The 23,368-nt window shown below is 39.5% G+C and overlaps 1 protein-coding gene across 1 annotated transcript in view; it reads right to left on the bottom strand.

Moving 5' to 3' along the window:
* The window catches only part of RHBDD1 (rhomboid domain containing 1), a 155,284-nt gene that overhangs the window by 117,875 nt on the left and 14,041 nt on the right, over positions 1-23,368 (bottom strand). Inside the window, exons 2-3 of the mRNA XM_011951930.1 lie at positions 9,198-9,720; positions 6,977-7,109 (exon numbers count right to left, since the gene is read on the bottom strand). Coding sequence (XP_011807320.1) covers positions 6,977-7,109; positions 9,198-9,630 — 566 coding nt within the window. The 5' untranslated portion in view covers positions 9,631-9,720. The remainder of the gene's footprint in view (positions 1-6,976; positions 7,110-9,197; positions 9,721-23,368) is intronic.

Here is a 23,368-nt window from a genome sequence, read left to right as displayed (position 1 = left end):
TACAGTCATCCTAGGTAATGTCACTCTCCATGCAGATAATCTTCCCGATATGACTTGGCTCTGTGTCCCCACCCAAATCTCATCTTGAATCATAATCTGAATATACTCCTCATGTGTCAAGGGGGGTCCTGGTGGGAGGTGAGTGGAACATGGGTGCAGTTTCCCCCATGCTGTTCTCATGACAGTGAGTTATGAAGAGATCTGGTTGTTTGATAAGTGTCTGGTACTTCCCCTGTGCTCTCTCTCACACCTGCCACCACGTAGGACGACCTTGAATCACCTCCACCTTTTGCCATAATTGTAAGTTTCCTGAGGCCTCCTCAGCCATGGGGAGCTGTGAGTTAATTAAACCTCTTTGGTGTATAAATTATCCAGTCTCAGATATTCTTTACAGCAGTGTGAAAACAGACCCACCCAACATCTTAAATTCACAACCCCTTGAACACCTCCTTGATTCCCACAACCTTTTCTTCTCCCATGTCTCAATTTCATACCACCATAGACATGCTCAGGGCCATGTCACCAGCAAAACCAACTCCAGCATCCTCTCCTCTACCAGTTCCTATTCTCACAGCTTTCTCAGTTTTCAAACTTGACAAAACCTCCTATCTCTTAATTCCTCCATTATCCTGCAGTCTACAAGGTTCTTCAGCTCCATGACTTTCCCTTCCCCAGAGTCATCACTGCACCAACCCCCTCTCAACAGAAACATGCAGATCTGCCAAGAAGCTCATGAGGCATCATGTCTCTCACTTGCCTGGGCTCCTTCAGGGCTATGGGAGGGGTCCCAGCAACATGTTCACATGGTCATATTTCTTTTATACTTGTGAAAGTGAGATATCTTAACCACAACCTACTAAAACTGCTGTCTCTTTCCACTCTACCTCCCCCTCTGTCACATTTCCTCCCATATCAGTTGTCACTGGAGTAGCCGCAGGCATTTTTGGGATTCAGCTAAGGGGACGCTGAGTTGAGGATACATTTGGTTTGGGTTCAGCATGGTAAATTTATGTGGTTTCAGGTCATTTCTGTGCATGGCTGAGTCACTGCCAGTCTTTACAGTGCAAAAATGGCTTCCAGAAATACTCTTAATGCCCACTGTGCATTTGTAACCCACATAATAACAGGATATGCAAGAGCAGCGGTCCAAGAGCACTCTCAAGTGTCCTATGGCAGCTGGCACTTGCAGTAAAGTCATCATGCTGGAATCAGGATCCAGTGTCTGGAAAAATCTTCCAATCACCAAGCATGTAAAACTGTAAGGAGGATTCACTTCTCATTCACATAGTCAAAACTGAAACTAGAGGCTCTCCCACATCAGGAACATCTATGATAATGCAGTATATGCAATTATAAATGTACCATTTTCCTTTCCTTTTTGGAGAAACCTGCAAACTAATTTTATCAGAATTCCTAAGTTTATAATTCTCAAACAAAATTATATGCAAATCACATCAAAAAGTATAAACAAATAATCAGTAGGACTTTGGCTTTCTGACAATTAATGAAGAGGAATGCATCACAAGAACATTAATAAAGTACTTAAATTACTTGCTGATTTAAGAACAAAGTATATCAATGAAGAAAACTAAAACCTGCACTTTGCCACTAAAGGTCAATGACAACATTCAATTCAATTCAAAAAACATTTGATATTGACCACTTTACAAAAAACAAAAAAAAATTGAAAAGTACTGAAATTTTACAGCTTGATTGTAAAAAGAACCTTGATAGAGGCTTTCCAAAGTTGGACAGTGATTCTAAAAATTTACATGATGAGCTATGAAGAAAGCTCTTCTAAACTCTTAATAATAGAAAACTACTTTTGAGCCACCATGATGTTCTCTCTATGGAAATACTATTGCCAGATTATTTTCATATGAAAAAAGAGATCAAAAAGCATGCAGCAAAACCTGTGGGGGAAAATATTACAGAGGTGTGTCAGGGAATTAATATTATATTATTTTTATGGATTTCATGTTTATAGTATTTGTCAGCTCTTAAAATTTTATGAACTGTCTTTCCCTTTCTCCTTTAAAATTTTTACTTTTTTGTGCAGTTTTGTACCTTTTTCCTAAGGAGAACCCACAAAACCAAACAAGCTTGAAGTCTGTAAAACTAAGATCAGCCTTTGACAAACATTCATCTTCCTCAATTCCTTGCCTTGGGGTCTTAACCCCCAACTCTGGATTAATCTCATCAAACAAGTGTAAAAAGAATAACCAATGAGAAAGTTATCCCTTATAAGTCTCCCTAAAATAAACAATCCAGACAAGGATAACCACTGATCTATACAAAAACCATAAGACAAAAAGTTACTGGAAACAAGTTATCTGCATGGTGTCCAAGTGTCACCTCATATAGTACTTGCTAATTCCAAAGGGATAAATGTACCCTTATAATGGAGACTACCTTAACCAAGTAATTGAACTTATAATTCCTAACAGAGGAGCCACCTAGCATGTATGTCCTTCCTGATGTAATGAAACATGTATCATCCCTATGGAGTATTATTGCCAAAAAAGAGCCAGTTTAACCTGAATCTAACTAAGCCTTTAGACCTAACTTTCAGTTTCCAGAAATGCAAGGGATAGAGGGACAAGTTAAACAAGCCCCAAAGGAAACAAGGAGACAAGTCTCGAGTGTGGGATATTCTAGAAAACAAGAGATCTGATATCTTTAAAATGTCAATTTCATGGAAAAGTAAAAAGGTGGGAAGATCGTCTTAGAATACAAGAATAAATAAATATAATAATCAAAGGTAATATGTGAATTTTGGATCCTGGTTCTCCTTGGGCCACAACAACAGTTATTAAAGACATTTTGAACACCAGGAGAATCTGAACATGAACCAATTACTAAACAACATTAAAGAATTACTGTTAATTTTCCTTTGCATGACAACAGTAATGTGGTTTTGCAAAATTATATTTTTAAGAGATGCCTGCTGAAGTTTTTAGGGGTGAAGTTACTATGTTTACAACTTACTGTCAAATGGTGCATCAACTTTTCTTTATGTTTGAAAATTTATAAATTTATAAATATTTTTGAAAATAAAAAATTGAAACAAGTAGAAAAATAAATTGAAAATAAAATTTACATTGAAAAATAAGTAAATTGAAAATCTGTATAATAAAAAATGGAAACAAGTAAAAATATATATATATATTTATCTCATTTGATCAATCTAGCCAAAGAGTTTTTAGTTGGGTCAAAGTAATTTTATTCTTGTCAAATATTAGCAATGAAACAGTATCTAAAGCCTAGGGGGTAATGCTTTCAGCTGCCATATTTTACCAAATACAGTGGATCCTTGAACAACATGGGTGCGAACCATGAAGGTCCGCTTACATGAGGATTTTCTTCCACCTCTGCTACCCATGAGACAATAAGACCAACTCCTTCTCCTCTTCCTCCTCCTCCTCTATGTGAAGATGAGGAGGATAAAGACCTTTATAATGATCCACTTCCACTTAACAAATAGTGCATACATTTTCTCTTCCTTATGATGATCTTAAAAACATTTTATTTTCTCTAGCTTACTGTAACAATACAGTATACAAAACATGTAACATACAAAATGTGTGTGTATGTTATCGGTAAAGCCTTACCAGTTTTTGGGTAGGTTGACTTACCAGTCAACAGTAGGTTATTGACAGTTAAGTCTCTGGAGTGTCAAAAATTATACACGAATTTTCAACTACATGGGGGCTCAGCACTCCTAACCCCCAAGTTGTTCAAGGGTCAACTGTAATACCCTAGGGTCCAAATGCAGCCAAGGCTTGCTTATTTAGTGTTTAAGAGTAGCTTATGGGCATTTTTAGACTGCTGTCATTAAGGATGAAAAAAGTCAGGTAGGAGCAAAGGGAAGTAGGGAGTGGAAGTCAAACAAACAAAATTAAATAACAGCTGATTTATTAATTTTAGAAAGAAAAAGAAATTAGGTATGATTCTATTTAGGAACAGTGTGCACATTCAGATGTTTACTTCATAATAAAAGGGTTGAGTACTTCTTATTGTTTACAAAGAGGTCACTCACATATGACTCCTTAAAACTGACTTATCAAACAGAGAAGGTAAGTAATATCCCATTTCACAGGTGAGGAAAATGAGGCTCAGAAAGGCTATGTACCTTGCCCAAGATCCCACGGCCAGTATGTGGGCCTGGCCCCCTCACATTCAACCGCTCTCCTCTAGCACAGTTGCTGAGTGGCTCTTTTACTCTGGGTGATGTTCATGATTCTCCACTTTGGTTTTCTGTCTAGATGGCCTAAGGCTCAGGTGAGAACACACAGAGGTCCATAATCTGGCTAGAAGGTAAAACCAGGGAACATATCCCCCTTCTTTCCATCAACAGAATCTTGGGGGTAGGAGGTGGGAAGGAACAGGAGCCCAGTCTAGGAAGGAGGCACCAGAGGTGGACTGCACATCTCCCTCCTTGGACGCCTCTTCAGACACTATCACCTATCAGGGTCCCAGGACATGAAGGAAAATGGAAAGCCATGTGTGAAGCAGAGCAACCTCTGAAGTAAGTACACACAGAGACTGTGAGAAGCAAAAGCACCACATGAATGAGTGAGATTGCTTCAGTCTGGCATCAAGTCCACACCCCTCATACTCCTCACAATGCCTATTTGGAGTGGCTTTCCTTCATAAAACTCTGTAACTGTAACCACGGAAATTACTAATTCCGTGGCTTTCATAAAACACAGAGGTCCACCAAATGTTTGCTTTGGCAGATTTTTTTTTCCTCCCAAAGGGCAGCCCATACAGTCTTGCAATAAAGCAAGCTTTGTTGTAAAGATTTACAGTGTTTTCCCAATGAAAATTCTAATTGACAACCATCAGGCAAATAACAATGCATTGCAAAGAGAGCTCCAGTTTCACCCATTCTTCCAAGATCCGTCTCAAAGAAGCATTCACTGCTTAGGTTTCCTGGACCGGTGTTTAGTGTAGTCTTTATTTGGATACATGCATAAGTAGATGCTTGTATATTAGAAGTTTATCATTCAAAGCAGTCAAATCTTAAAAATCAAAAGACTTCAAGTTCAAAGACAGGAAATTTCATTTACTTCCCAAGCTCAGAATTACCCGGTCCCTCCACAGAGAATATGCATATGACACAAAAACGCAACCATGCCTTTTCCATGTAAGTTGGGGGGAACCCTAAAAAGTGAAATGCATAAAAACCTCTTCAGAAATAGTTGCATAAGAATATCAAATGCACTGTTATTCAACGGATTCATCACAGGATAAAAGTTCAAATAGCAGAGGGAGTGATTTTCATATGAATGCTGGGTGTTGCCAGTCACATACAAGAGCCTATCATTGACACAGAGAACCAAGTCACATCAAGCAAGTCAGAGGAGCAGTGAGTGACAAGGTATAGAGAGGGCTGTTCAGATAAGGGACAGACATTACTGGATGCTTTTTCAAAGAAAACTTTGAAGATTTTGTTAGACTTTCTTCGTGGAACTGTCAAAAGTAGCAATGCAATTGTAAATGAGTGGTACTCAGGGGCCACATCACTGCCATTTATAGGCCAGCTGCCAGGGGCTGCCCGTGATGGGAAATTAGCATTAAAGAAGGACCCGGAGTTACCGGGCTGACACACAGCCCAATGAGAATACTCTCGCATAAGGTAAGACACCCAGCACGGTCACACAAATCAAAACCAAAATAAAAACTGTCTGTAAAGAACAGTAGCAAACAGAAATCTTCCTTCTTTCTGAACCTTCCTGAATTTCACCCTTCGCCAACGTCCAGTCCCACAGTAAAAACAAACATCATGTATTTCCAGTTGTACAAGACAGATTAAGGAAAGTGAAGCTGGTGGAAGAGGCGGACAAATAACACAACTTATCCTCCTTTTTCTAAACAAAAAGCAGAGAAAGGAACCAAAGGAAGAAAGTGCAGCATGAATAGGCAGGAGCCCCAGACAGGAGTCGGGGGCCTGAATCCTCATGAGGCTGGTGTCTACCACAAACTGTTTGTTGACAAATCTCTTAACCTTCCGAATTTCCAAGTCCTTCTCTGTAAGGGAAAAAATTATCTAGATCAGCAGTTCTGAAACTGCACTTCCTGGAGCTCTAGGGTTTTGTGGAGGTGCCTCCTCTGAGGAAGCCACAGCAACATGGGAGTACGGTGAAAGGGGCCCCATGCCACCTCTCAACCCAAAAGACTTCAGAGCTGATCCAGTTCACATTCTGAGTGTCAAGTAAAGCCTTTTGTGTAAAAAGTTCTATTACCAAGACAATTGACAGCTAAAATGGCTTAAAAGCATTAGATCTGCTGGGCGTGGTGGCTCATGCCTGTAATCTCAGCACTTTGGGAGGCCAAGGTGGGCGGATCATGAGGTCAAGAGATGGAGACCATACTGGTCAACATGGTGAAACCCTGTCTCTACTAAAAATACAAAAATTAACTGGGCGTGGTGGCGGGAGCTGTAATCCCAGCTACTTGGGAGGCTGAGGCGGGAGAACTGCTTGAACCGGGGAGGTGGAGGTTGCACTGAGCTGAGATCACGCCACTGCACTCCAACCTGGGTAACAGAGTGAGACTCCGTCTCAGAAACAGACAGACAAAAAAAAAAAGTATTAGATCAACATACCCTATAGCTTTTTAATCTTTATAGTTATATGGTTTCTATGTGCTTCTTTGGAATATTGCTTTCAGAATTAACCAGCTGATTGGCCAGTTAATATTGATCCTCAAATCTGTGTAAGTTTCTCCTAGTCAAAAAACGAGGAATCTGCAACTCAGTTAGGACAAGTAACCCACAATTATACAGCTCAATAGTTAACAAGATTTAAACCCAGAGATGTCTGACATTAAAACCATTAAGCTTGATTCTGTCCTAATAGATAAAGAATAAACCTCACTGTGGAAAACAAGTGGTTTCCTCGTTATTATTGCAATTTTTTTCTCCATGGAACATCAGGTTCTTCAACTGTATTCCCTAAAAGAAAACACTTACCCTGGTGAGAATAAATGAATAGCCACAAGTTCGACCCAACAAGCAAATCTGTTCGGTACAGGAAAGCCCAAAATGTTGACAAAGCCTCCAGGGCAATAATGGTTGTTAAGAACTTTCAAAGCAAACAAAACTCCTAAAAGAAAATGAAGAACATGCAAATATTAACAATCCAAAAGTAGGAGTATCAATATTTACAAAGAAAGCCAATTAAAAGTGAAAATGATTATTCGATTACATCCAACTTTGTGCTTTAAAACATACCCTATTCCTTAAAGTCCTGCGTTCGGTAAACAGACAACGTTAAAGGCAGTCACGCCTTTGATGTTTCTAAATACAGAAGTTCATATTGGTGTTCAGTATGCTACTAAATACATAATACCTAACATGTAAATACAATACAATCATTGGTATTAAATGCCAGTGAACTGTACACTATAAAACAGCTATGCTATATAAATTTTAACTCAATAAAAAATACCAGTAATTTGTATTTTTCTAACCTCTATAGAAAAACATGTTGAAGGCAGGGCATATATTCTTTCTTCTCCCACAATTAGATGCATAAGGATACATCTTGGAAGGAAAGGGGAAGGATGTCAGGAAAAGCAGAAGGAAGGATTAGATTTCCTTGTTTCAGGACTACTTCTCTCCTCCCCTTCACATTCTAATATTTAGAACACCTAATTTAAATACTGCTGGAAATTTTGGTCCCATGAAATATCTGTAAAAAGGAACTAGTGACGAAGAAGGTGAGAGACAATGCATCATACAGCTAATACGTAGACTGGGTTCAAATCCCAGCTCCATTGCTTCCTAGCTGGGTAACCTTGTGCTAGTGACTTCACTTCTCTGGGTCTTGGCTTCCTCATCTATAAAATCAGGACAATCCCTCAACAGTCCGCAGGTGATTAGAAAAAAAAAATTAAAAGTAAAAAAAGTAAAATAAAATCAAGGCCGGGCACAGTGGCTCACGCCTGTAATCCCAGCACTTTGGGAGGCCAAGGTGGGTGGATCACAAGGTCAAGAGATAGAGACCATCCTGGCCAGCATGGTGAAATCCCGTCTCTACTAAAAATACAAAAATTTGCTGGGCATGGTGACACGTGCCTTGTAGTCCCACCTTCTCGGGAGGCTGAGGCAGGAGAATCGCTTGAACCTGGGAGGCAGAGGTTGCAGTGAGCCGAGATCACGCCACTGCCCTCCAGCCTGGCGCCAGAGCGAGACTCCGTCTCAAAAAAATTAATAAATAATAAAATAAAATCAAGACAATCCCATCTCCACATGGATCTGCTGTATAAATTAAATTGGTTAGGTTATGCAGAGTGACTATCATGGCTCCTAAAACAGGGCCAGCATGCCATACCAGGGTGTGGTGCATTTATTAACAAAATCATCCAGAGGCATATGCAGGACAGTTCTCCAGGTGGACTTGGACCTATGTAGTTCTCCCCCTCCTTTCTCGCCTGTGGTTCTCAAGAATAACTGTGGAAATATGCTGGAAATTCAACACCCTGAGATAAAAGGGGGGCTAGCTGAAACAGCCTAATCCTCTCCCCGAATAGGATGTCTTTCAAAGCTTTGCCCAGTGATTCATGTGATTCCCAGGTTTGTACCTGGCTGCCTCTTCGGGGTTCCTTCTCTGCATGAAAGGAGCACACACAGTCAAGACTCCAACAGCCCTGGGCAGCTTTTTGAGCCTTGAAGGACGGGCTCACAATGAATCCTAGGCTCCTGTTGTCCCTTGCTGCCTAACTGTAAATACTAAATCTGCCTCATGTAACTTGTTGCAGATGAGCGTGCTCTGTCTAACCAGGTGCAGACAAGTTGGTAACCAGAGACAGCACACACTGAGCCTACTTCGCAAGCACACTCACCTTTTTTGAGACCTCCCTATTACAAATATATCTGTGGGTCTTTCTGTGACCCTACCATATGGAGCTGGTGCATATTTCCAATACTATGTCTTCTACAAAACCACCTCCCAGCAGGTCCTAGTGCAGACTGTCTAGGAGTGAATGATGCAGCATAATGCAAAATGGCAAAAACTAGTCCCTGCATGCTCCATCCAGCCTCCTCTTCAAGATGCAAAGCATCAGCAGCCATTAACCACTCAGAATTTGGTTCCTCTCACCAACTAGGGACCCACACTTCATAAAATGACAGCAGCCACACCTCCCTTGCTTCCTTTATGCATGCAACCTCAAAATTTTGTCTCCCTTACCTGAGAAACCTACAGCACAGCTCCTTTTGAAGTCAGGTTCATCCATAAATTCGGCAACAGCAAATTGCAAGAGCAGGTATACCACTCCAGTAAGTACAGAAAATGTGGTGATAACATAGGCAAACCATCTACTTCCCAGTCTTCTTTCTAGATGTATTCCTTTCCAGAGCATGGATGCCATATTGAAATACAAATGCCAATCATCAGCATGGTGAAGGGGAGAGAGCAGTAAACGCTGCCAGTCTTTTTGCTGGCAACACTTCTCCACACTAAGGCAGGAGCTGTACAGTGGCTTCTGAGGGTTCAAGAAGAACCAGATGTTGAGGGCCAAAGTTGCTAGGGTGACAGGTGGAATATTGTTGATCCCAACATTGAAGATTTGAGAAAGGAGTAGAATAAGCCCAGTATTTATCCCTCTTGATCTTCGTTGCATGGCCAAATATGAGGGAAATAGCTCAGCAATGGGAAAACGTGGTCAGGTAGTCAGTTTTAGGTATCTAGGGAGATACATAGACAGCTGAACCTAAAACACAAAATGCATGCGAAAAACCATCAATTAAGAATTAGTACACATATAAGACATACTCACTTCAAGACAAACTCCCATGAGGTAAATGGTACTACTCATTCTAACAGAAATATTTATGTTCAGCATCTTCTAGAGTAATATCTAGGATGCTGACTGACACCCTTCCTTCATTTTACATTCTAGAATAGAAATTTTATCCCAAATCCCAATGCATCAGTTAACGGACAGTTTTCTCTGACAAACACATCACGAAATTAACTTGACTTCCTTATAAACAAACATGTAACCTCATGAAAAACCTACAAAGATAGTGTGCAAGCATTAAATGATTTCTACTCAGAATCCTAGCCAGGATTCTTTACCCCCTCCATTTTTTTCAAAGAAATATTTGATTTTGATATGTTAGAATGAGTTTGCTCCAAAGTTTTTTAACATCAAGAAGTTTGAAGACACAAGCATACATTATCTTGAATCTCAATTTCCATGCTGCCAGATACCAATGGTCTGACGTCTACTTTCACAACAAGTTCAGCTTTTTGTTACCTCCTCTACAAGCCAAATCCTGGGTTGATACACAGTCCTTGGTTTTAAGAGGCTCACTTTCCACCGAGAAATAAACCAACAGCGGCCACATGATGTTCTAACTGCAGTGAGAGAGGGAACCCAGGGCACAGGCACAAACGCAGCCTGAGGTGGTCATCTAACTATGAGAACTATGAGATCTAACATTAACCCCAAATCAAGGGTGATATTGTTGATCCCATGGGTTAATGACAATGAGAAGTTCCATGGCTTACTAGCCCGCTTCTCCACCCCGCTGGACCTGGGCTGGCATTGTGACATGCTTTGGCTAATAGAATGTGGAGGAAGGGATACTACACAAGCTCCCAGCCTACCCCTCAAGATGATTTATAGGCTTCTCTCTTGAAACCCTCTCAAGCAACCATGTGAACGTTAGGCCAGTGTGCTGAGTAATGAAAGAAAGGTACAGACTGCAGTCACCCTGAAGGTCCTTGCCACTGGTCAGCTACTACTCCAGAGGTGAAGCTGTCTAACTGACCACAGGTATACAAGCGAGTCCAGTTGAGCCCAGCCTAATTTGCTGACCCACAAAACAGTGAGCTAAATAAATGGTACTTGGTTTACTTCACTGAGCTTTGGAGTGGTTTGTTATGCAACAATTACAACTAATACAGAAGGTACTGCCTTTGGGGAGTGCTATGGTTTAGGTGTTTGTCCCTCCAAAACCTCATGTTGAATGAATGAACGAATGAGTGTATTTATTTGTTTAGAGCCCGATTCTCACTCTGTAGTCCAGGCTGAAGTGCAATGGCATGATCTTGGCTCACTGCAACCTCCACCTCCCGGGTTCAAATGATTCTTATGCCTTAGCCTCCCAAGTAGCTGGGATTACAGGCATGTGCCACCATGCCCGGCTATTTTTAGTAGAGACTGGGTGTCACCATGTTGGTCAGGCTGGTCTTGAGCTCCTGACCTCAGGTGATATGTCTGCCTCAGCCTCCCAAAGTGCTGGGATTATAGGCAAGGAGCCACTAAGCCTGGCCTCATGTTGAAATCCGATCCCCAGTATTGGAGTAGAACCTAATGGGAGGTATTTGAGTGGGTCATGGGGGAGTATCCCTCATGAAAAGATGAATGCCCTCCCTGGGGTCAGGGGGTGAGTGAGTTCTCACTCTTATTAGTTCCTGCCAGCGCTGATTGTTAAAAGAGACTGGCACCTCCCCACTCCCTTGCTTCCTCTCTCACCACATGATCTCTGCACATGCTAGCTCCCCTTCACCTTTCACCGCAAACGGAAGTGGCCTGAGGCCCCCACCAGATGCTCAATCTTGAACTTTAAGCCAGAAGAACTGTGAGCTAAATAGACCTCTTTTCTTTATACATTACTCAGACTCAGGTATTTATAGCAACCCTAAACAGACTAAGACAGGCAGAAATTGGTTTATGCTCATGGGAAGAAGCTAGTAAGGGACGAGGTGCAGGCAGAGACACAGATAAATAAAAAGGATGAAGTGCTTGGAGGCAAGAGCCTTTTCCTCTTAACAGAAAGAAAAGAAAAATAGGTGTAGCTATAGATATTAAATAGATTAGGTGCAAAATGTTGAAAAAGTTCTCATCTAATGGTTTCTGTTTTCTCTATGGAGATTAATTGGCCCCCAACCAAACAGATAACTCATTCTTATACCCTAAGGACTCCAACTGCACACTGGACAATGCATGAGCTTTACAGTAAAAAAAAAAAAAAAAAAAAAGGTAGGATTCTCCTATCTTCCAGCTCTGTGACTTGGGGCAAATCATTTAAACTTTCTGAACTTCAATTTCTTCACTTTAAGAATCATAAAACCTCCTTCCCAGGATTACTGTAACATGCTTGGAACAAAAGAGCTGCAGAATAAACAGTAGCTACTACTTTCATTTCTATAAAGTAAACTTACTTATGTGAGAATTAATTCCTTTGCAAATGGTAACATCCCAAAAAGACTCAAATGTGTGTGTGCATACACACACACACATACAATTAGCCATATACCTACACATGCATGCACACACACATTATTGGCACAACCCCATGTATTAGCACAACGAAGTTTCTATATTGTTACTATTGCAGCTCTGTAGCATTCTTATGAACTAGAGAATTTAATGAAATTTAAAATGAAATGCTCCCAAATAACTCTAGATAAATGACCTATATTTTTCACATTAGAACTCAAGTCAATTTTCAAATCTTTTCCTACTGTGACTTTTTTGTAATTCTCCTAAATTTATCAACATGTGTGTACACATGTGCACACATACACATAAATATGTATATTATATATATCAAACATTATTATCTTTAATAGGAACAATGAAAAAACTGGCCTTGATCATTGATCAGTAAATAATCAGCTTACAAGAAATGACAAAATAAACCCTTCAATATCATTGCCAAGAGTGTCTTATGATGCTGGGCTTTATGTAGCAGAAAATCAAAACTAATTACATCTTTGCTCAAGAAAAACTTGCCCCTCAATTACAATCATTAGTAATGAAGAATATAGATAAAATGACAGAATTCCCAGTCTTACTTTACACTGTGTCCCAGGCTCTGATTGCACTTTCCTAAGTTACTTGTGGCCAGATGAAAAGGTGTCTTTGTGTCTGCATCCCTTCACACCTCCCAGCTCTCCACTGTTGACTGCTCCTGCTTCCATGGGACACTTTGCTTTCCTGAGGCTTCACTCCTCCTTTCAACCCGTTTCTCTGCTGTTCACTTCTCCTCTATCCCTACTGTCTCCTGCACACACTAAAGGGCAGGAGTATAAACAACCAAGGGCAGGAATAACCTTATCCATTTTGATCACCAACAGTACCCAGAGCCACCATAGGATCACCACAAATACACAGTGACAGGCATATGGTCCATGCTTAGTAAATGCACTTGTCCCTGGGTATCCATGGAAGATTGGTTCCAGGACCTCCAACAGATGCCAAAATCGATGGATGCTCAAGTCCCTTACATAAAACAGTGTAGTATTTGCATATAACCTATGCACACCCTCCCATATACTTTGAATAATCTCTAGGTAACTTATAATACCTAATACAACACAAATGCTTTGCAAATAGTTGTTTTATTGTATTGTTAGGGAATAATGACAAGAAAAAAAAAGTCTGTACATGTTCAGCACCGATGCAATCATCCATTTCCCACCCTACACCTGCCAAAAATTTTCAATCTGTAGTTGGTTGAATCCATGAATACAGAATCCACGGATATGGAGGGCCAATTGTATTTCTCAAATGACTCAAGATTAGTGTATTTTTTTAATGTGTCTACATTATATGATAAATGAAAGTGATTAAGAAGGTCTGAATACCTATGATACGTTCATCTTTAAGTATGTTTCCTGCAATTTTAACAACTTTTCCCAGAGCATTGTACATATTATTCCACTTAGCATTTTTAGGTCCATGACAGTATTTATAACGTTAATCTTAACATTACAGAAATAAATCTCTGATCCATTTAAAATGTATTGATAAGTTGCTTTGCCAGAACTATTTGACCAAAAAAAAGGATTTTAATTATGTAATAATACAGACTAGATAGTACTATATCAAGGTTGTGGCAGAGAGAAATGGAAGGTTTCTTGAAATATTGATAGGAAAATTAGCCATATTTACTTTTAATGAGAAATTAAAAATTAAACAGGTATGTAATAAGAAAGACTAAGCAGTTAGAACAAACAAAAGAAACTGAATTCATAACTTGGGAAACCAATGTGTCTCAAGGGGGAGAGAAAGGAGTAAAAAGGGAAAAGAAACTAATTACAGTGATTTTCAATTCTACTTACAAAGCAGAAAATATTTCATCATTATCATTTACTAAGGCAGTATATATCTCAATTTCCAGATTTAAATGTTCAATAAGAATTGAGACCATTAAATTGCAAGAATATATACCAGTTATAAATTCTATTCCCAATTTGGTATCTGCTACCAACAAAATTAATTTCACAAGAAAGACAGGAACTACAGAGTCTTAATGGGAGTAATCAAACGCTGTTCTGAAGATTGAGACTTCCATATTACTAAAAGTATAACAAATTCCAAAATTATTCACCAAAATATTCTTAAATTGTATGTTTTTTTCCCCCTTTAAGATTCAAGAAAAGTCTATCACTATATAATTGAGATATATTAATGCTATATCATTAGCACTACTTTCATGCCTTTGGTAAGTTTCATTTAACAGTTTTGAATATTTGAAGTATATGCTCTAAGAAACAGGGGAAAATTTAGGTTTGTTCAAGTCATTTGGCAACAGTCCTCTTATCACTCAAACTCAGTACTTTGCTAATACCTGACCTTCCAGATGCTTAACCCATTTATACTGGAGGTTGCAATTTTTTGTGTGTGAAAAACTAGACCTTGGCGATGACCTTGAACAGTAGGATATAAATAACTCCCATAAGCTTAGCATTCCAATAATGGAACACTAGGCATAACTGGGATTTAGCATTCATCTTTAAAAGCTGAAATATAACTCGCATACCATAAAATTCAATCTTAAAGAGCACAATTCAGTGTGTGTGTTTTATAGTATATTCACGAGATTGTGTATATCTAGTTCTAGAATTTTCATGACTTCAAAGAGAGACCCCATACCCATTAGCAGTCACTCACTCACTTCCCACCTAGTGCCTGGCAACAATTAATCTTTAATACGTTCTGTCCCTATGAATTTGCCCATTCTGGACATTTCATATAAATGAAGTCACACAACATATGGCCTTTTGTATTTGGCTTCTTTCCCTTAGCATAATGATTTCATAGTTCATCCATGTTGTAGCAAGTATCAATACTTTGTTTCTTTTTATAGTCAAATAGTATTTCATTGTATGATTACACCACATTTTGTTCATCCATTCATCAGCTGATGGACATTTCCTTCCACTTTTTGGCTCTAATGAGTAACACTGCTACAAACATTCATGTACAATTTTTATGAACATATGTTTTCGGTTCTCTGGGGTATATACCTAAGAGTGAAACTGCTGGCTCATATGGTGACTATATGTTTAACTTGCTGAGTAACTGCAAAATTGTTTTCCAAATTTCTATACCATTTACATTCCCTTCAGCACTGCACAAGGGTTCCAGTTTCACCACATCCTCAACAATGCTTGTATTTATCCATCTTTTTTTACTGTAGCCATCCTGGTGGATGTGAAGTAATACTGATTTTCATTTCCCTAATGACTCATGATACTGAGAAAATGCTTAGATTTTCATTGCTTAAAATACAATACAAACACACACATGTTCACAGGCACACACACAAGCACACATGTACCCAAACACACACACACATACACATTCACTCACACTTTCTACAGAAAATTATTTAACGAGCTCAGGTCAAGAGAAATCTTCAGAAAGAAAGGTGAAACCACAAAGAAACTGTCCTGGTTAAAACGCAAAGACTGCAGCTCTACCATTGCCCTGTGATATAGTATGTTGGAAGGGAATGCGAATGTACTCCAATGGCAAGATATTGCTTAGGCCAACACATTTGACTACAAATTCTGTGCAATTATTTAGAAAAAAAAAAGGTTAGTGTGTTTTAATAATGCAAACAAAGCAAAAATGCTATGAAAATAGCAAATTATTTATACTAAACATAAAAACTTCCTCTGCTTTTTTAATTACAAGAGCTAGACAGCAAATTTGTGCATCACAAATAGTGCATTAATGTGGTCAAAATATACACAAACACTAGATGCATTTTTTTCTCTCTTATTTTGTTTCATTACAGTCATCTTTCTCTGTGAATAAACTGAACTGGAGCTTTTCTTCCAACCCCTGTAACTCTCTCAGGAATCTTATTCATTCACGGCTTTTCTAGTCCAAACTTATGAAATTGTTTGCTCCACTTGTTATTGTTACTATAGAGCCAATGGATGAGAACATTTTAGTCTAAGATAATAACAATAAAATTCTTTGTTCTTCCAATAAAACTACTTAGCATAATTTTATTTTTCTTAAAAGCTTTAGTTTCCTTAGGTTCCAAGAGAATCCAGTTACAAAATGCAGATTTTCAAGATAGTTTTGAAAATAAGAAAATGGTATAATATATATTTGCATTTAGTGAAAAACAAGAATTTATTAACTGAATACTCACAAAGTAATCTGTTTTCTCTTTTCAAATACATGAATGCATTTTGAAAAGCTCTGCTATATGCAAAACATAGTTGTTTGAATAACATGTAAATTGTGCTTTTAAAATGTAATATTTAAATATTTAACATAAGAGCAGATGGTATGGCTTCACATCATTACACCATGTTCAATTTACCAGAATGCATATTCTACCTGAGTTGATTAGTAAATAGGGAGTCCTGGGGGTATAGTATGGAACCTTAGTTAGACAGCATAATTACTTGATGACTAGTTGCACATAAATGACATTTTTTTCCGGCTATCTAATCTGTTAAATGGCTTCCAGAGCTACATTAATGATAAAATCAGAGGGAATTAGAGTAGGGACCTCTGTTTCCTTCCTTCACATTAATGGCAGAGATACAAAGAAATGAAGACAATCAAATAAATGAAAACTGACTTCATGAATAAAAAATAAAAACTAGAATCAAATTACATTAGGGAATCTCGTCTTTATGACTACTGTGACACTCTCTCAATAATTGCATTCCAGTATCTATTCATGGAAATATCTACAACTTAGACTCCATTCCAGAAGCAATTGGGAACCGCAAGCATTTCCTCCTTTTGAAGCCTACTGAGATCTTTAATATGATGGTTCTCCAACTTCACACCCTCCATTGTTCCAGCCATATTAAGAAACCATCTCACCCAGCTGGACATAACCATTCGACTCGCTCTCTAATGACAGCTGCCTATATCTTTCTGACTTTAATTTATCAAACCTAGAGGGTTTTTTTGCTTTTTAGGGACAGGGTCTCATTCTGCTGCCAGGCTAGAGTGCAGTGGTGCAATCATAGCTCACAGCAGCCTTGAATTCCTAGGCTCAAGTGGTCCTCTCACAGCAGCCTCCCGAGCTGGGACTACAGGCAAGTGTCACCACACCCAGCTATTTTTTTATATGTATTTTTTGTAGAGATGGGGTCTTGCTGTATTGTCCAGGCTGCTCTTGAGCTCCTTGCTTCAAGCAATCCTCCCACTGTGGCCTCCCAGAGTATTGAGATTACAGGTGTGAGCCACCACACCCAAGCTCAAACCTAGAGTTCTTAAGACATAAAAGCTCCTCCTTCCTTTTTTCCTTCATACACCATCTCCCCAGATGAACACGAATACAAAATTTCTGATCCCTTAGTGGGATAATGTTCAGATGTGCTTTATAATAGCCTGCCTTTAGTAGCAATGCCACCCATGTGGAAGGCATGTATAGGCAAAATACGTAACCTCTGAGGAGCTGGGATTTAAGACCACTAAACGGACACATGAAGAATGTTCTAGACAGATAAGCCATTAATAAGAACGTATGTTATATGCTGAAAGATCTCAACAGAAATCAGGCCTTTATCACCTTACACTCTTCCCCTAGTCTATTTACACAGTACCTGACTCAACTTGCTTAAAATCCAATTTCACCACGTTGTACCCCCACCTCAATCCACCCCAATGGCTTTCTATATTCATGGTTAAAACACTGCACAGTGTCTCAGGTAGTGATACTCTTTATGGAAAAAATATCTTTAAGCAGATTTTTAAAAAACGATGAATAGTGTCATAATTAATGGAATGGACTCTAGAGTCAAATGATTTAGGTTCAAAACCTGCTTAATTGCTTGGGAGCTACATGACATTAGGTAAGTGCTTTTTTTTTGAAACAGAGTCTCACTCTGTCACCCACATTGGTGTGCAGTGGTGCGATCTTGGCTCACTGCAATCTCCGCCTCCCAGGTTTAAGCAATTATCCTGCCTCAGCCTCCTGAGTAGCTGGGATTACAGGTGCACACCAGCACACCCAGCTAATTTTTGTATTTTTTAGTAGAGACAGGGTTTTGCCATGTTGGCCAATCTGGTTTTGAACTCCTAACCTTGGGTGATCCACCCGCCTCAGCCTCCTAAAGTGCTGGGATTACAGGTGTGAGCCACCACACCCGGCCCTCAGGTTAAGTTCTTAATCAATCTCTACCTCAGTCTTCTCATTTATAAAACAGATATTAAGTAATAATAAAGAACATCTCATAGAGTTGTTGATGAGTAACATAGGTAAAACACTTAGAATAATGCCTGAAACATAAGTACTACATAAGTATTAGCAGATATTAAATATTTATCAACATTATCTGATCAACTTCAAGCTATTCATCCCAGAAATCAAGGTCTTATAATATTTACACACCCCCCAATAACTTTTATGCAATTATAGTTTAAAAGTAATTATATATAATTTGCTTCATTTCACTTAATTCTCACAATCCTGTGCAGGCGAAATTAATTCCACCTTATCTACTAGCTGGTCTACCCACCGCCTGCCAAGAAAAATCACTTAACTGTCCAGTTGCTCATTCTAAAACACGCTCCGTAGAGTTGCCCACATGAGATGTACATCCATGGAGCTTCAGCCCTTCAGACTTTTTGGGGATGTTGAAATTTCAGTCCTTCACTTTCTCTGTCCAAGGTGCTTAATAAGCAAGGCCATTCCCACAGATGGGCAGTCACATGGACTCTCTCACCACAAGAGGTGATGAAAGTGAATTTCTCATGCCTCCCACAGATTACATCTTGTGCTCAATTTAGTGAAAGTCCTTCCAGCAGTTTTGGTGTGAAACCATGAAAGACAGAAAGAAATTCTACTTTTTTATTACACAGATAAAGAAACCAAGGTGATGATGCCCAGAAGCTGGAGTGTAAGGACTCAAACTCAGCTCTTCCCACCAGACAGTGTTGCTCACCGTGAAGCCCTGCAGTTTCCTGACTCCCAACTGTGACCCTTCTGGGGGACCCTACGCCTGTGAGCAGCACCAGCATGCTGGCCTGCCTCAAGAAAGCCAAGTTCCACATTCTGCACTTTCACAGCATGTAACAGATGCCTCAAATGGCTGTAAGTAGTTAAATAAAAATCTTATAAAATTCTAGACTGTGATCTAGAGGCATGCCAGGAAATAGTTCAATGTTCTGCTTTATGGCCAATATTTTTTAACTTAAGCCACTAGACCAGGAACCTTTAGAAGAGATGTCAGTGACTTTTCTTTCACATAAATGCTTCCTGGAGGATAAGCTGAAGTTTGAATGTTTTAAAAGTACTAAATGGGCCAGGCGCGGTGGCTCATGCCTGTAATCCCAGCACTTTGGGAGGCAGAGGCGGGTGGATCACGAGGTCAGGGGTTCGAGACCAGTCTGGTCAATGTGGTGAAACTCCATCTTTACTAAAAATACAAAAATAAGCCGGGTGTGGTGACACGAGCCTGTTGTCCCAGCTACTTGGGGAGGCTGAGGCAGGAGAATGGCATGAACCCAGGAGACGGAGCTTGCAGTAAGAGGAGATCACGCCACTGCACTCCAGCCTGGGTGACAGAGCGAGACTCCAGCTCAAAAAAAAAAAAAAAAGTACTAAATGGGACCAAAACAATGCTTCATTTTAGCTCAATCTCCATCTGTAATATGCAGTGTAACATTTAATTAGAAGTGAATAATGAGAAAAGAAAATCTGCAGGCTTGGCTCAGTGGCTCTTGCCTATAATCCCAGCATTTTGTAAGGCCAATTTAAGAAGATTGCTTGGGGCCAGGAATTCAAGACCAGCCTGGGAAACATAGCAAGACCTCATCTCTACAAAATAAAATAAAATAAAATAAAAAAATAAAAAATTAGCCAGGTACAGTGGCACACACCTATAATCCTAGGTACTTAGGAGGCTGAGGCAGGAGGATCACTCGAGCCTAGGACTTTGAGGCTGTGGTGAGCTATCATAGTGGGCAACAGAGTGAGACCCTGTCTCTAAAAATAAGATTAATTAAATTTAAAAAATAAGATCTTACTGAAAGAGACAAGGTAGAGCAATAAATTTTAAGTTAGATATTGTTTCTGGCAATTGTCTTAGTTCAGGCTGCTATAACTAAGTACCATAGACAGGAGGATTACAAACAACAGAAATTTATTTCTCACAGTTCTGCCGGTTGCAAGTGTGACATCAGGGTACAAGAATGGTTAGGTTCTGTTGAGGGCCCTCTTATGGGTTGTGAACTGTTTTTCTGTTACATACTCACATGGTAGAAAGAGAGCAAGAGAGCTCTCTGGCGTCCCTTTCATAAGGACTCTAATCCAATTCATGAGGGGTCCACCTTCATGACCTAATAACTTGCCAAAGGCTCCACCATATCCTTATACCATCACTTTAGGTATTCTAGAGTCACCAGAATTTCTGGAGCCATTGCACACATTTTTACAACATTTATTTTTGTAAACACAAAAATTACTGTGTCAAAACTAAGGTGGCAGCTATAAAAATGGAAGTTTAAATTAACTATGGGAAAGTGATTTCAAATGATACTATCATCTATTCTAAGCCACAGAAATGCAGGTCCAAGGCAATAAATAGAATCACCAAAAGAAACTGGCAAGTCAGGTCTTGATAATAAGTTCTATCCGAGGGAATCAACAAAATTCAAGGGGCAGTAAGATTGATTCCGACTGTTTATGGAAAGGTGAGGTAAATTTCACTGAAGAGGAAATATGGCAGGGTAGAAAGTATACATGGCTAAACCGAAGACTTCAGCAACTGTGCTGGCCTTGCCACTGAGGAGAAGGATAGAACAGCTGAAGAACTAAAAGATAAAAGAAGCCAACAAAAAGCCACCACCACCACAACAAACACCAAGCTTTACCACACTGAAGACTGGCTGTGGAGGGTAAAATATCCAAAGGAACTACATGCGTGTTGGTTTCAGGTAAAGGCAAAAGGCTAAGGAAGGGAACTGCAGATTTAGGAAATGCTCTAAACTACTTTCAACAACAATAGCAACAACAACAAAAAGGCTCATCTGTCAGTTTAACTAAATTACACAGAGCGAAGGTATAGGATTCACAATTAATTCATTCCAAGGGACTACAGACTTTTGCCAAAGTGAGAGGAAAAGATGAGGCCTTGGTAGTGCTGAGCGAGGTGCAGGGGATCCCCAGGCAATTTGGAAACTTGAGGTTAAAAAAAGCAAAGACGATAAAAAATAACTGGAGGGACTATTTCCCAGAGAGGTGACACTTCCACCTCTACTTTTGCCAGCTGTCCTGGTTCTGCCCATCCTGACTTGGCTCCTAGTTGTGTGGTCCTGGATATCCAAGGTCATCAACCTCCTGAACAACTGGTTTCTTTAGGCTCAGTTGGATCATCAAGTTGCTCTGCTGCACACAGAGCTCAGGAAGTTCAATTCTAGTCTTAAGACTGAAAATCTTTCTCCATCTATTGTCTCTGCATTTGGGGGGAATGTGTTTGGAACCCACACACACCCTCGAATGCAGAGACATATATAGAGAAAAAGACATGGAAACACACAGAGAGAAATGGAGAGGAATTTATCCATTCTCCTTGATGGAAAAAAGTTTAGCTTCTTCCTTCCTGGAAGAGGCTAAATGTTAACAAGGTCATCAACGGGACTCAAAACAAATAACATACTGACCATCTTCCACAGGTGAGGCAGAGTTATTAGGCTCAGAGAAAAAGAAAAAAAAAAAAAGGCATAGGGCACATTTATTGTTCCTTGTTTCAAAGCAGTTAAGTTGCTTTATTTCCTAATCAGACAGGAGACAATGCTTCAACTCCCTAGCGTGACTAAGGATGTAGATTTAGAAAAACACATGTAATAGAGTCGTACGGAACTACCCCAGCTTTCCTTTTCTCGTGATCACCAAAGAAGTCTCACAGAAGATTCTGCAGCAAATAGGAGTCCTTTTATGCATACAAACACTTTTATTCATTTACTGTTGCCCATTTGCTGGGTGGATTTCACGCAATCTCAGTGGAATCTACAAGGGACCCCAGAAAATCACACATGTGCACAGAGCCTCTTAAAAATCACTCTGTCTTAGATTTCCTATGGATTAGAACTTCTGGAAAGGGGGACAGTGTAAGGTCATCTTCCCTATAGACACCACTTAGAATCCTGCATATCCACGTTTGAGACCAAGATGGCATCATCTTAGAAGGGCAGCTAGGTTTTGCTCCTCTCTGTACTTTCCTAACTGGGAAAAACAAGTTCAAAACTCCATATTAACTGGGGTCACTCTGATGCCATAAATCCAACCCAAACAGTTTTAAAAGAATGAAAAAAAAAAAAAAAGAATGAAACCCTTTGTGCATTCTTGTAATGGCAGGATAGAGGACCCTTGCTAAAAGACCTCTCTGAAACCGCAGAAATTTAACTTAAAACACTGAGTATTTAACTTTATTTTCTATTACACTCCTACGACTGGTTTCCCAATCAGATCATGTTTGCTTTTAGGTGTTTGCTCAGTGCCAAGAGGTGGTTAAGATGGCTGACGAGCACCAAGCCACTCAGGACCACTAGGCCAGTCTATTCATTGTGTTAGATACCCTGAGCAAATTATCTCATCAATCCCCGTCTGTTTCCCAATCCGTAAGACAGGTCAGTAAAGATTCAGTTAGCATGCTCTTAACAAATGAAGCTCTTTGTTGTTATTATTATTGTGCATTACTGTTTTAGTCTGGGCTTCCTCAAAAAGCAGACTCTAAGACAAGGGTCCCTGTGGAAGTCACTTATTTGGGAGGTGACCAATACACTGACTGGGGAGTAGGGAAGCACGACAGGAATGGCAAGATGTAAAAAAATAAATAAATACCTACACGTATATACGTAGAGAGACAGAAAATATATATATATTCTCAAAAGAGCTATCACTGTGAATGACTGGAGCTTAATCTCACTGGGGAACTCTGAGAGCTGGAATAGATATAGATATAGAAATAGATACAGACATAGATATAGATATAGATATAGATATAGATATATAGATATGGCTCAGTGTTATGCCCACAGGGCAAGGGAGTCTGCCTTGACTCTCTGTCATTGCCACGTTACCACAGAAGGCAAAAAGGATATCGGGGCGAGAGAAAGCACTTGATCAAAGAAATGT

This window comes from Colobus angolensis, unplaced genomic scaffold (genome assembly GCF_000951035.1).
Source record: "Colobus angolensis palliatus isolate OR3802 unplaced genomic scaffold, Cang.pa_1.0 Scaffold33, whole genome shotgun sequence".
Lineage (NCBI taxonomy): Eukaryota > Metazoa > Chordata > Mammalia > Primates > Cercopithecidae > Colobus > Colobus angolensis.
The sequence above is the reverse complement of the archived record's forward strand: the minus strand, read 5'-3'. Positions and strand labels throughout refer to the sequence as shown.